The sequence below is a fragment of the Caretta caretta genome, chromosome 22 (assembly GCF_965140235.1).
Source record: "Caretta caretta isolate rCarCar2 chromosome 22, rCarCar1.hap1, whole genome shotgun sequence".
Classification (NCBI taxonomy): domain Eukaryota; kingdom Metazoa; phylum Chordata; order Testudines; family Cheloniidae; genus Caretta; species Caretta caretta.
In genome coordinates, this window is record NC_134227.1 from 10,996,697 (window position 1) to 11,012,007 (window position 15,311).

At 43.8% G+C, this 15,311-nt stretch overlaps 1 protein-coding gene across 4 annotated transcripts in view; it reads right to left on the reverse strand.

Annotated features, from left to right (window-relative positions):
• APLP2 (amyloid beta precursor like protein 2) overlaps nt 1–15,311 on the reverse strand; it is a 77,322-nt gene that overhangs the window by 26,448 nt on the left and 35,563 nt on the right. For all 4 annotated transcript variants that reach the window (XM_048827614.2, XM_048827613.2, XM_048827612.2 and 1 more), the window contains exons 2-3: nt 1,408–1,581; nt 190–319 (exon numbers count right to left, since the gene is read on the reverse strand). In XM_048827614.2, the coding sequence (XP_048683571.2) occupies nt 190–319; nt 1,408–1,581 (304 nt within the window). The remainder of the gene's footprint in view (nt 1–189; nt 320–1,407; nt 1,582–15,311) is intronic.

The window sequence follows — 15,311 nt, forward strand, 5'->3', positions numbered from 1 at the left end:
TTTCATCTTATAAAAAGTAATTTTTAAAGAAACCTCAACACAAAAGTAGGGATCTGACGCGAAAGGTCAGTTTAGAAGGCTGGTTTCCTCTCTGAGCAAATCAGGTCAGTGACCTCTGATCCCTAAGGGAAAAAATGTTTGAACGAGTTACTTCCCTCATTAGAGGCCTGCTCCACATTAAGTACTTACCCAGACACTTGTAGGGCACAACAATGTGGGTGTGGCCCTTGCACTGCTTCTTGCCTTTCTTACACCAGTTGTCAATGCTGACTGGTTGGTTGGCTTCTACCACATTTGTAATCTGAAGCTCTGGATAGATCTGTTCAAAAAACCCATATGCTAAAAACACAGACCAAGATACATACATGCTAAAACACTGGCAAAAACACAAAGGGGCATAATAAAAAGGACTCTTTATAAGGAATCCGGGGGGGGGGGGAGGGGGGGGAGAGAAGAGACATGAAGCAAACTGGTTCTCCAAGCTAAAACAAGCTCATTCAGTTTAACTGGGTTAAGGAAACCAAAGGTGTAGAACATATTAATTTGTCTTGTTGAAGTTCTCCACAAGTCTAGACACTTAGCTTATATATTTAGTTAGTGCTACGTAAATGAGATGCAGTACTAGTTGTATCAGGTTTGTTAAATAGTCATGAAAGTTTGCCAGCCCAGCCACAGTCTGTTCTACTCCCTGCATCATGCTTCCCAAAAGAAATAAAGTAAAATTTAAAAAAATTATGAGTTATATGCTGGTCACTTAATCTCAGATGAAGTGGATAAACAGATTTTGCAAGGCTGAGTTTCTAGAGCATACTGGAGAGGGAATGGGAGTCTGTAAAAAAAGAATAAAAAGCTTTCAAACACTAACAACGTTTTCATAAAGACTTTTCCTGATATTTAGCAGCTTTGTGTCAGCTTGAATGTAATGCCAAGGATAACAAGACTGAACTTCAAATATTTAGAGTCGATATGAAATGCTGTCTTGGAATCGTGAGAGTGGTGACACTATTTTGCACATATTATTCCAATTCAAGTGTACATATTGGTTTTTGGTCATAAAGCTTAAGGCAAGAATGGTCAAAGGAGCCCAGTGGAATTAGGCACCCAAGTCCCATTGAATTTTAATGAGACTTAACTACCTAGCTCACTTCAGCTCCTTTGGAAATCCCAGCCTAAATCAATACCCAGATAGTCTCTGAGGAAAGGATCTCAGAATTTTTTTTTGGTCTTCAACTATACACTGAAGTTCAAATTATGGAAACAGAGTGCCATGCAGTGGTACAATAAGTCTTCTGTTTGAGCTTTCACCCAGCAAACATACTAGGTGGGGAATTCAAGTGATGGTTTACCAGAAGAAATGTGCAATCTGGAAAGCAGTTAAAGCTCCGCTCCAGAGCGGACTCTCCTCACCTCCTCACAGTATTGTAGAATTTCTTCCTTTCTTCCAAAGCAGCTCTTGGTCCCAGAAGTATCAGGCTCCCATTTCCCAGTCTGGATATTCACATGCATATTTAGCTTCCCACAGAACATTGCAATCTGAGGCTCAGCCACAGCAAACCCTGTTCCAGCATTTGCTGCAAGTGCCTGTGAAGAGAGAGATGAAGATACATTTATTCATATGAAGCAGTCAGTTTCATGTGCTTCAGAGAACTAGAATTGTTTTAGTCATCTTTAAAAGGGGTAAAAGTTTTCTTCTCTAAAGCCTAGCCACCCTTCCTCTATCATTTCACAGCATTAGATAGTTTACTAAAGACCAGTACAGTACAAGTCATTTGTAGACTCCAGAACAAACTTTGGGGCACAGGACTTCTGGGGAGATTCAAGAGCTCACCTCCAAAAACCAACACATAGGAAAAGTGCCATTAACAGTTAACATGGGAAAGTCCTCAGCTAGAAGTACCCAACAAGAGTCCTTGAAACCCACCCAACAGCAACACCATTCCTGTGTATCCCAACAGAAAGACCACCCACTGGCTCAGGCCTGCTCTGAGTTTTAAACAGAATGTTTCTCAAGATGGATGTTGCTGAGAAATGGAATGGGCATTGGGGGTGGGGAGGAGGGGGGAGGAGTTGAGACTCTGAATCAGTGTTTTTTTTGAAGCTGAAGAGAGAGTCAGCCCCCATAAGTACATGGTACAAGAGCCAAGTAGCTGCTAAATTGAACTCTGCAAAGCCTGCCATCCCCTCCCTTCTTTAGTGCATTCCTATGGATATTTGTATTGGCACAACCTTGATGACAATTCCATTGTCCACTCCATCCACCACCAATTGAGATTGGAGTCATACGATACGAAACTTGCAGCACATATCAGTACAAACCCATCTTCTGGGCACACAGCAAGTGTATCAATGAAATGAAAGCTCAGGCTGCTTCTTCTGAAATCTTGCTCGCCGCCCAAGAGGAGGCGATTAGGCAGACTCATCATGCAACTGAGTTTTGATCAGGCCAGAGTTATACTGGAAATTCAACATCCTGCGTATTTTTTTTTAATAGTCCTTGTAAAGCGATGAAGCTAAAGCAGGTGGACCACAAAATCCACTCCCAATTCTCAAGCAATTCAAGCATTGAACATGGAGATTTGTAAGCATTTCAGTCAAGGGGACTAGCAGCAATTAGAGAAGAAGCATTATTGCCTCAGGGCTCCTTTTCCCTAGCCGAGACTGTGGCTTTAGGCCACTAACCTTCCCTGCATGTTTAACCTTCCAAGCATACACATACACACTGTGCTGTTCACATTCCACTGCCTGCAGGTCCCTATTAACCTGTGTCAACAAGAGTAAATTTAAAGCAGGCAATTGAACGATCAAGTGAAGAATTCAACTGGATGATGCTGCAGGCACCCACCAATTGCTATATATTAGAGAAACTAGCCTGCATGACTAGTCTCCCTCACACACACCGCCCTTCTGAATCACTACCAGAGAAGATATTGCAACACACCTTGAGGCAAGAATTGTATAGCACCAAGCATACTGTTGGCATTTAGGAGATAAGGTCAACTCAATATTTTCACATTTCTTGAGAGAGTTCGGCTGCTCTCAAGTAGACAGATAAGGGACTGGCTGCTATTTACTCAAACCACTTAGCCCACTGGGGTATATCTTCACTGCACAGTTAACCCAGACTTTTTTTTTCCCAACTAACCACAACCCCACATCCATGCAAATAACCCTGACTTGGTTTGGAGGTGCTTTAAGCCCACACTAGCTTATACAGCTGGGATACAGGTTAAAACTGGGGCTCTGATTTAACTGTCTGGAACCTGACCACTTACCAGCTAGGATGCAAGCCAGAGAAAGAAAACATTCGAGTGCTGATAGTCCTATGTTCTTCCTATAATCCCCCCCAGAAGACAGTCAAATTATTCCACAACTGATAGGGAAAAAACCCTGGAGCGTCTCCAGGCACGTCTACACTGTAAACTATTGCCAACACAAGGTACATTACTATAAAAAACTGCCACAGGTACCATATTGCTTGTGCACGTGCATATGTCGCTCCTTGCGTCAGCGCTGCGTGTATTCAGTAGGAGTGAATCTTTTGATGGACAGTGCAGTGCACCCTGGGTACCATGCAACTCCCCACCATCCAATGCATAGTCTTTTGGGAAGTTCTGGCAATGCATGATAGGGAAGAAATGAATCATGCAGGCGTGACTGAGACTGCGGGGTCAAGTTCCCATCATGCCATTTTCTCCAGCCCATAACACCATCTCTAACCCATAATTTTCCACACATTTTCAAAATCCCACAAACCCACTCAGAACCGGTCACTGTCCCCCATCTCTGACAGAAGCAGGGAGCCTGCAGAGCTCTGCACCATTGTCATGAGTGTGGCATGTCTGACCCTCCGGTACTCGCAGATGCACAAGAAAAGCTGCAAGGAACATGGTTTCCTGGAGGTCAGATTGCTGTGGGACATAGCAAGGAACAGTTCAGGATTGTTGGTGGCGTTCATGGAGCAGCTGCAAACGGTGGAGCACCGCTTCTGGGTGGGAGAAGCCAGCAGTGAGTGGTGGGAGTTGCACTGTAATGGAGGCTTGAGATGATGAGCAGTGGCTGCCAAACTTTCGGGTGTGCCAGGCCACATCCCTTGATCTGTATGCTGAGCTCATCCCAGCGCTCCAGCACATGGACATCAGAATAAGAGCTGCACTGACAGCAGAGAAACGATCGCATTGTGGAAACTTGCAACACTATTGCTACCGGCCAGACAGAAGTCATTTTGGAGTTGAAAAATCCACTGTGGGGTGCTACTGTCATGCAAGTGTGCAGGGCCATTCATTAGTGCCTGCTCTGCAGGACTGTCTTGGCAATGGGCAAGGTGTTAGGAATGGATTTGCAGCAATGGGTTCCCAAACGGCAGCGGGGAGAGACTGTTGGCATGCACATCCCTATTTTGACACCACGCCACTTTACCAGAGTACATCAACAGAAAAGGCTATTTTAGTATGGTTATTCAAGCGATGGGGGGGGATCACTGGGGATGCTTCAGCATCAATGTTGGCTGGTCAGGGAAGGTGGGTGACGCTCACAACTTTAAGAGCATAGGACTGTTCATAAAGCTACAAACAAATATTCTTTCTGACTGGCAGATTACCACTGGCGATGTTGAAATGCCAAGAGTGATCCTGGGGGAGCCAGCCTACCTCTTGCTCATAAGCAGTACTGTACACCATTCACCTCAACAGCAGCAAGGAAAGATTTAGCTACCGGTTCAGCAGGTGCAGAAGGACAGTTGAATGTGCTTTTGGTAGACTGAAGGGGCACTGCTGTTGACTCACAAGACTGGATCTCAGTGAAAAAATATCACAATGGCTATAGCTGCCTGCTGTGCCCTGCACAGTATCTGTGATGCACAGGGGGAGAAAAGTCAATGGGATAGGAGGAGGTGGAGGAGCAGCTGTCTGCTGAGTTGTAACCATCAGATACAAGTGCTATCAGAAGAGCTCAGTGTGGAGCTATACAGCTCAGAGGCTTTGAAAGAGCACTTTATCAGTGAGCCACAGTAATGCCTTGTGGTATGCTGTGCTCCTGCAATTTGGGGGCCTGATACAAATTGTGTGGTGCTTGGTGAACATCTATGAATGTAACACTAACAAGGCACCTATTAATTTTGTTGTGCCTGCCACACATTTATGTTCATTACACTGTGTCACTGATCTTACGAGTTTATCAAAGCGTATAATCAAGCAAGCGGGTGCTTTCAATATCACTAACCATGCTGCAGCACTGGATCAACTGTTGGCCTCCCTGGCCTTCTGGTATGTCTGCCACAGTTCCTTTACTTTCACACGGCACTGCAGCTGATCCCTGTTGTACCCCCTCTCCTGCATCCCCCTTGCCATCTGCTCATAGATGACCATGTTTCTACAGCTGATCTATAGTTGGGCTTGCACAGCCTCTTCTCCTCACAGGCCCAGCAGATCTAATATCTGTGTACTCCAAGCCAGAGCGTGCCTGGATTGTGTAGCTAGGATGATTGGCTGGGCAGTTGTGCACAACAATGGAGAGCTACTAGGCGTGCTCCCCAAGCTGGACAATCAGAAAAAGGCATTAAAAGACTTTGCAAGGCTTTAAGAAGGAGGGAGCCTTCTGGTCCCCATTACCCCCAGGCAGCAGAGTTCCTAATCGCAACCAGAGCAGTCAGTGTCAAGCATTGTGGGACAACTGCTGGAGGACTGTTAGGGTCAACATAGTTAATAGCTTCCACATTCACGCTGTGTCAACTTCAAGAGATCAATCATGGCTCAACACTCTTGGGAAGGTGGTGGTGTTGTGTCAGCATAATGGAGAGCTTACATCAGTGAATACAAGTTTAAGTGTAGACACATGCACAGCTAGGTCAATGCAAGGCAGCTTATTCAACCTAACTTTGTAGTGTAGACCAGTCCTCAGCACAAAAACCTATGGGATATACCCCCCAAACAGACACAGGCGAATGCAGAAACACTGAAGACACAGTAATTGAGGTAGGCCTTTGCAGTGGGGCTGCTCGCACCTGAGCTAGGCTAAAGTGGGTGCCAATCACTCAGATTAATTTAGCAGCATAGCACAGACAAGGGTCTGGGGGACTCACGTCTGTGGACTCCATGTTTCCAAGTCCGTGCTTCAGCAACTACACAACAGGCTAACATGGAAGCCAAGTTTTAGCTAAGATCTTTTCAGAAGACCAGATGACTGGCGATGGGAGGGAAGACCGCACCAGGTTCCACTCCATACAAACCCTGTTAATATCCATATTCCAGGAACAGACCACTGCTAACACAAAAACATTTCAGATCTTGCTATAGCTCAACATTAGCCCTGTTCAACAATCTCTAAAAACTGTTTTAATTTACATACTGGCAACAGATAAGCATCCATTCTATCAACAAATCAAGCTGGCACAAATGAACTGCTATTCAGAGCAGATCTTATTTGCCGTCTCACAAGAGAGACCACACATCCAAAATTTAACTAAATATGTAGAAGGGAAAGAGCTCAAAATTATAGCTTAGCCACTGTCTCAAAAGAAAGGAGAAGGTTTAAATGACTTGGTTGTGTTTCTTTCATGGAAGGCAGAGATGGAGCAAGGCCCCAAGAATGACCCCTCCCGGGACCATCCTGTACACTTAGGGTATGTCTACACTGCAATAAAACACTCACAGCTGGCCTGTGTCAGGCAACTCAGGCTCTCTGGGATCAGGCTGTGGGGCTATAAAACTGTAGGGTAGATGTCTGTGCCTGTTAGTTACCTTATGGGCCTGTGCTGTGGCAGATGGCAAATAAGATCTGCTCTATATAATTCATTGGTTTGTTCCAGCTTCTTTTGTTGACAGAACAGATGCTTGTCAGTTTCCTGAGACTGGATGTCTAAATTGCAATTTTAAAACCACAAAGCCCAAGCCCTGTATGCTTGAGTCAGCTGACATGCATCAGCCATAGGTGTTTTGTTGCAGCGTTGATACCCCTAGAGGTGTAAGGGAAGGCAGTAGTTGAGAAGCTTCAATTGCTATTCTATTCTGGGGTCACAATTCCAGAGCACTGAGTAACCACCCTAGAAAATGCAACCTCTTCCAGAGGGACAGGGGCCTAGCAATACCTGCCAAGTACTCCACAGGGCAGTTACACCGATTGGTTGACAGGGCCAGTAGCCGGGGCGGATTAGCCAATTGGGGCCCCCAGAAAAATGGGTGCTTCACCCCCAGCACACAAGCACTAGGTGGGGTGGGGCACACAGCAGCACCTGGACCCTGGCTGTGACCTTGGACTGGGGGAGCTGTCTGGCTCCCTGCCACAGCCTCAGGGCTGGAGGAGCTCTCACTCCCCACTGCAGCCCTGGGGGACTGAGCTTCTCTGGTCTTAAAAGCTCAGTGGTTGTGTGTGTGTGTGGGGGGGGGGCGGCGCAGAGCCTCACAAAACTTGGCTCCGCCTCTGGCCAGTAGCATATATGCTATTAGGTACTGAACAGCAGATTTTTCCTCACATCCCAATGGGGAGTAGGTAGGTAAGAACCACAAGCCTAGGAGTTATGATTTCGCCAAATGACACATAGGCAGGACAGAAGTTGGCCCAGGAAAGTCAGCCTTCTCAGGGAGCAAAGCTCCAGTCTAGCTCGCTTATCAGGTTACTGCTAAATGATGCATGACCACAAGAGCTCTACTTTTCTACTGCACTCGTCGCTGCAATGCCTGAGCATCTGTCTTTCCAGGAAAACGCACAGCACTTAGCCTTCAATTGGTTGGACCCAAGATCAACTCCTCTTCCATGTTTCAGAGTGGCAGTCTGTATCAGCAAAAACAACGAGGAGCCCTCGTGGCACCTTAGAGACTAAGGAATTTATTTGGGCATAAGCTTTCATGGGCTAAAACCCACTTCATCAGATGCATGGAGTGGAAAATACAGTAGAGAGGTATAAATACACAGCATATGAAAAGATGGGAGTTGCCTTACCAAGTGGGGGGGGGGGTCAGTGCTAACGAGCCAATTAAATTAAGGTGGAAGTGAGCTATTCTCAACAGTTGACAAGAAGGGAGAGGAAAAAATCCAGTTGTAGTGCTAATGAGTTCAGTGTAATCTAGGTTATCCCAGAAGGGACCCCCACTGTGGGTACCAGAGTGGATGTTTCATCTGATCATATGGAGCATTTGAACACAATGGCCAAAACACCATACATCACTCAAAAAACGGAATATCAGAGTGCTGAGTCCAAAGACCAGCATGGGAATTTCTGCTACTACTAAGCAAACTCTGGAAAGTCCTGGCCTTCCTTACTGTGGTAGCATCCTCTTCCATTTAAACCAGGGCACTTCTACACTTCGATTTAGCCTTTCCTCTGGGCTCCTTTATTGTACAAAATACATGATCAGACAAAAAGCCATGAACTGATCCTCCCTCCCATCTACCTCACAGGTATGATCTCTGTTTTAGAGAGGTGACGGCTGGCATTTTCAAGACAAGCATAAAGGGACTTAGGTACCCAAATCCCATTGAACTGACAAAAACCACAGCTGTAATGACTTACTACATCCCAACTACATATCCAGGAAAACACTCAGGAACACCAAGACGAACAAACGATCGCAAAAGGAGGGAATGGCTTATTATCCTATGGGATTACACCAATTAGGTTCCCCTGCTGACAAGACCATTGTTGACCAGTGAAGGAGGAATTCAATAATGAGATATAAAGTGAAGAGAGTGTCCCTTATCCATAAAGAGAGAAGTTTGATACAAGCTCTAAGCTTCTTTTGGGCTGAAAAGGGAGATGTGGCAGAAGTCCAAGGCAGCTGTATGACTGTTCCTATACCTCTCTCTCTTCTCCCACTCTCTAGCACTATTGTTGCTATGCATTTGTATGAACCGAGAGGCTTGGATACAGAATTCTGTAAGTGTGAATCCCCTATCTGCTCAGACAAAGGTCAATCTGCTCATGGGGCTAGCCTGTCAGACCCCATCAGTTCCACAGTGGCGTACTGTAGGATAAACCAATTAGCAGGGGAAAATACTATTTAGTCAACTTACGACATGACTGGTTCCTCTCGCACACAGTTCTGGCAAAGTACAAAAATCTAAAATAAAACCAGCAAATCTACTCCATGCCCCTGACGTATCATGTTTACCACAAGCAACCAATGATTTATTGGACCCCGCTTACAGTTAAGACTCACAGCTTATGTCTGAGACACCATACTATGCAACAAGATGCACTGCCTTCTGGTTTATAAGCGCATGACGCGACCCCACCTGCTCCCATCCTGGCTCGAATGCTTTCTTTAGTGCACAAGACTTACTGTGTTGCAGGAACTGAAATTTATGTTTGGCTTTCCATAGGTGCCTAATTAAAGCTCGTTATTTGGTGACCATGCTAGCCAATGGATCTAACAATTCACAAAAAGATGAACAATAGCATATATAGCCAACAAATTAGAGATGGGGTGTGTGTGGAATTTTAACCATAGTGCTAACACCATAGCACCAGAATAGAATGTAGTATTTAAGTTGTGCATGGACTAGATATGTTTGACGGAACTGGAAGTCACATGGATCAGTATCAGGATACTGTATTTGAAAGAGGTTTCCTCAGAACAAGTATAGCAAATGCGAGTAGGCACCTGTATGTGAGGGGATGCCCTGATACCACCTTGATAGGCAGAAAGATGTAGGAGACTAAATCCATCCACACTAATTTCTGTATGCAAATACACCTTGTTCAAATACAGGTATCTACAAATCAAGACCACCCTGTCTTCGAACCCTGATGCTATGCATTTATATTTGCTATCTTTCCAGATTACCACCTTGGTACTATGGCAAAGATCTTTCCTCCTCAGATTGTTTAAATAGCTTGCTTATCAGTGGAGTGCTGTTACCATAGTTACTTGGAATATTCTAAACCTTAATTCACAGCCAAATACACTAGTCACTTGCTCAAGATGCTGATTGCATCACTTTTAACTACATGGAAGGTTTTCATGGATTGCACAGTTGCTCCAACAAGTTAATGAACTTGTATGGTACACAAGAAGTTGTCTTCAACAGTCTTCAATCCCAGGCAGAATCTCTGTGGATAAGATTTAGAGATGAGAGTCAACCAACCAACCACCCTCCACTCCCAGCAATCGCAGAAGTTTAACTAATTTTCACATTTGTATCTTGTCCTACTTCTGATGAGAGAACACAGTATGTACTGAAGTAGAGGCCACACATTTGAAAGCACTCTGTTGACAAAACTGAGCAAAAATAAAAAAAACACCAAACACACACACAAGAACCATCTCCACACTGTTATTTGGCCTCAGGTAGTTTTATAACAATCCACTAGAGCCTGCCAGCAGTGAGCTCTCCATTTCATGGAAAGTTTTGAAGATAGTCTGAAGGGAGTTCAACTAGGTTATAAGGCCAGGTAGCTTCTGTAGCCCATAGGATTGTTAGCTATTATATCCTACTAATCCAGCCAGCTATATCAAATAATGTTTCTCTTTCTGAATTAATCCATTTCGTACAAGATTCTTATATTTTATCAGTATTAATTCCTATAAAATTAGGATGTGTTGAAGCATAGGATACATATGTGCTTCCTAATAATTATACATAGAGTAAGTTTTGCTGAAATGCAAGAAGCCTACTGGTCTGTACCCAGTAAGATCCACTGAATAGCTAAACGTATAATCAGTTAAGAGTAAACCAGCATAAAAGCTGGCAACCTTTGGCACAGATAGGAATGGTCCCTGAACTTTGGGCAACCAAAGGGAGGAACTACACACAACACTGAATAGGTTTATCTGGCGTCTGCAACCGGTTGCAACCGCAGGGTATACCACAATCCTGGAAGTTGCCAAGAGAGCCTAGGTTGGCAGTTTTTGGAGTGAGATAATATGTAGAGAGTAAGTGTCACAATCCACTAACCTATACAATAAGGGTACCCATACATTTCTTACGGTATGGAAATAAGATTTGGGTGTAGTAGGTTGCGCCTGAATTCCACAGCATCAGGATCCTATAAAATACCTTGTAAGGATATCTGAGGGAGCTTTAGATTTTTCTTTTTTTTGTTCTCCTATTTTCTGTCATGTTATCAGCTCAGCTTGTGTAGTATAGTACAACTACTCACCATTCCTAGCTATTGGGGAAGCAAGAACCATTGTGTTATCGGGCAAGCCAGGACCTTCACCTCTTATTACCAGGTCCTCAAGAAAGGCTGTGAGTATGTCAGGTTAAGGTACTTATAATATGAATGTTACCACCAGGAGTTCTGGAATTTTTACTGTTTTGCAGTCATAAGTTGCATAGCATTTATTTGTCTTTTGTTAATCTCAATGAAGTTTTTATCAATTTGGTATTGTCTTCAGTGTGTTTCTGCCAAGCACCCCAAGAGTCCTCGCCCGATACAGAAAGCTTGAGTTCTCAGACCCTGCAGTCTGAAAATGGACAAGAACCTATAAAACTTCGGTATGCGAGTAGTGGTGAGCCATACAACTAACCCATAAAATTCAGGTCAACACTTCCTGGGATCTATTTTACAAAAGAGGAGCTTGTGGGAGGGAGCGAGCTGAGGGGAGTAACTTCTTCCCTAGCCATACGCTTTGGCACTTGTGTAGGAGAATTACCAGTTCCACGTTGCATAGTGGACAGCAAGTTGAAGGCACTCATTTTTCTCATAGGTTTTGTTCTCCTCTGTTAAACAGCAACATCCGTTTTTATTAGTGGTGGTCCCGACTGGGTAGACCTTTTAGATGCATTTGAGTTGACTCTGGGACAGGGAAGTAGTACAGATATTCAGCTGTGGGACTCCAGCCACAGAGAGGATCATTACAAAGTAGGCGGCCAACCTTCAAAATGAAGAAGCAACCAGGCACACTGGAGATGGGCCAGTCTTGCACATCCATTGTAAAAAAAGCCATTAAATGCTATTCTCCCATTCGCAAGATAGGATAAACATCCATAACAGGATCCTTAACCCCAGGTTATTTGGGGGTGTTTATGTCATAGCTATGAAGGCATCCTCAGCTTGCTCTCTAGGTTACTAGATGACTTTGATTTCCCTCCCTCCTCCTCTTTCTGTGTAATTTTGTAACCTAGTTTTAGAAAGGTTTCTAGTGCACTTTCCAAGGTTGTAAGTGTTAATCCATAAACTTATTTTTTCCCTCTAAAAAAAAACATCTCCAGTCAGAGGACTTGGGTTCAATTAGCTAACTAAATTCCTCGACCTGCCTATGAGTTAAGCTTGGGAAACTGGTAGAGGAATCGTGTATAGGAGTGCCCAACCAACCTCCAGGTGGAATGGTCTTAATTGTTATAGGCATAGAAAAGCTTCTGAGAGTAGAGCCATCTGTTGTTCTTTGGGCCCTTTCCATTTCTGCCAACACTTGTGATGTACTGGCCAGAAATTAACAAGGCATTCAGTGTCTCACTCACAGGGACAAGCAATTTAAATACCTATATTGCTTTTTAGTGAAAAACTCATCTTCATTACCGTTGAGCTGCTTTCTGTAATGTTGCTGTACAATGGTCAAACTTGCTTAGGCTCCAGAAGCCTGAAGGCCTACTTTCCAACAGCTTCTGTTTTAGCCCTAAAATGGAAGGCCCTTGGAATTGTACTTTGGATTCAGAGCGGTATTAGAACTCCCCCTTACCTAGTAAAGCATACATAGATAGGTGGGATGGAGCAGACATCAACTCAGGTGATGCAAGCTCTTCCGAAGGATTGGAGCAAGACCCTTGAACTTGATCTTTTCAAAATAATTGTTGACATTCTCCACGTCATTTCCAAGCCTTATCAATTACTAAATGTTTCAGCAGACGCCACTTCCTCGGCTATACAGTACTGTAGCAAGACTGACCAGGTAGTTGTCACTGCATATGCAGCATGGCTCTAAGTAGAGCTTTTTGGTGTTCAGCTTCAAAAGAGTCTGTCATACCCTTCCCTCTGAGCATCCTGTTCTTTAAAGGGACAATTATAATCGATCTTCAAATAGCATTATTTAATAAAATTAAATTGAGGCTTATAATATACCACTGAGACCTAAATGGTGATTTCAAGCTGGCGTGGCCAGATTTCACCGTTAATATTCACAGGCAGCATGCCGGCAGGAAGGGAAAGATTTTACAGATTGAAGTTAGCCTTGCCAACAGTGCTTAGCTACAGGAAGTAATTTTGACTGACAGAGCCAGAAAATGGTGGGAGAAGCAACGGCTTAGGGAGAGAACTCCAGGTGGGCCCGATGCCCATTTCAGTGAGCTCTAACTTGTGGATTTTTTTTTTTTTTTTTTTACAATACCCTCACTGGATCAATTCCAGCCTCTAACAGCAAATGCAACACCAGAGCTCCAATATGCACCACTCCACCTGGTGCAGACAACTACCAAGTCCTTTCTCCAACTGTACCACGTGCAAAATGGGGCACGAAGTTCCAATTCCAGACACCACTCAAGGACTGAAATATCTAGTAATGTGTTCCACTGCAGAGTCTAGCAGACCTGACAGGACTCCCCCTGAAAGCTTTTCCTTTACTCATTTCAGCCTATTCTGTATGTAGTGTCTCCATTGGTTTGAAGTCACTTGCCGAGGTAGTAGTAATTCAACATCAGACTGGACTGATCCTACTAGCTAAATAATGCCGTAGGGTGCCATTTGCACTAGCATTTGCACAGATATCATGTGCATTTAAGGGAAGTAAACAGGAAGTGCACACATTTATTTTGGTACAGAATCTATTTTCCTGGCGCTTGGTAGATATTGAGTTTCATGGCAATAAAGCAGAGTTGGTTAGCTGTCCAACCTGGGACTAGCGAGATTCTAAACTCATCATGGATAACACTGCCTCTGTTGGTAGCGTGCAACAGGCCCCAAAGCATGTTCTTTAAAGGGCTATTACATAATGCTATTATGGTCAACCCTTTAGTGTACTAGTAAAAGTCAATTTATATACACATACTTAGGCCACTGAAATCCTTCATTCTCCAGACACCTCCAGATTTCTGAGAAAGTGAGGGGTGGACAGAGTCCAAGTGTAATTAGAATAATACACTCTTTTTGATAAAGCTGGTAAAATCCTACACCTGCAAAATTGCAGTTTGGATCCCAAACAAGGGGACTCAGCATGTGGAATGCAAACCTCTGTTCTTGCCAGTTCTGAAGGAGCTCTCAGCCATTTCAGAAACTACGGTCTGGTCTACACTTAATTTAGGTTGACACAGCTCTGTCCATCAGGGGTGTAAAAAAAATCCATACCTGGGATTGACACAGCTATGCCAACCTAGTCTCCAGCGTAACAGCAGCTATTGTCATTTGGGGAGATGGCGTTCAGACGGAAAACCCCTTTTGTCAGTGTGGTTTAGGCAGCATGTAAAACACAGGATTATGCTGACATAGCTACAGCAACATAGCTATGCTGGTATCGTTTCTTGTAGTGTGAACATACCCTCAATTCAGATAATTGTGTCAGTGGGAACTACAAACCGGTTTCTGTCAATTCTTCAGCAGGCTTCAACTTTTTGTTTTGAGAAAGTGGGGAAAGCAGAGGAATTATCTTTTACTTTGCAAACGTAGAAACCTATGGGCGGTCCAGGGGAATTTTTTAATCAAAGTAGAAGTGTGGCTGAGTTTCCCCTTTGTGAAAGGAAAGTCATTATGCCTTGTTTGTTGAAATAGGAACTGCGAGTTCCTCTACCAGCAGCAAGATTTCTGCAGAAAATCAAATTCAACTCCATTCTGACTTTTCAAAGATGAATGTTACAGGTGGTTGTCCAATCATCCTCATCTGATAGATTAGTCAGCAGGTCCCAGACTACAGTCCCACAAAACCAGAGCAAAAAGGAGCTCTTGGATTTTTTTGACTTGAACAAGATCCATTGATGCAGCATACTGCTTTCAAAGAGTTTATCTGGAGCATTTGTTCTTGAAAACTGTTGGCTCTTGATTACACTTTTCAAACAGCACTTGGATTCAAATTCAGCATCAAGGTACTAAAGTGTTACATTCTGTATTTGCAGTGTGCCCCAACTAGAAGTCAGACCCATTGTCAGGTCTATTATATAGTGGACAAGATTTGCATGCACAGGCTCTCATTCGGGTAAATTAAGTTACTACTCGAACCAGTAAGTTGGAAAATGGTTTAATTTCTAATTAATTTCTAATGTAACAGTAAGTTGCCGTACTTTCAGACGGTTTAGCATTTGAATGAATAAGGTGACAAATTTAGTTATGAAGATTTTAGTACCAAGAAAAACTGATTTCACAATAGAAACCTCCAATTTGGATACCAGAGTAGTCCACTGCTCCATCCAGCCCAATATTAGGCCTTTAGGTGGCCAATAACCAACACTTCAAA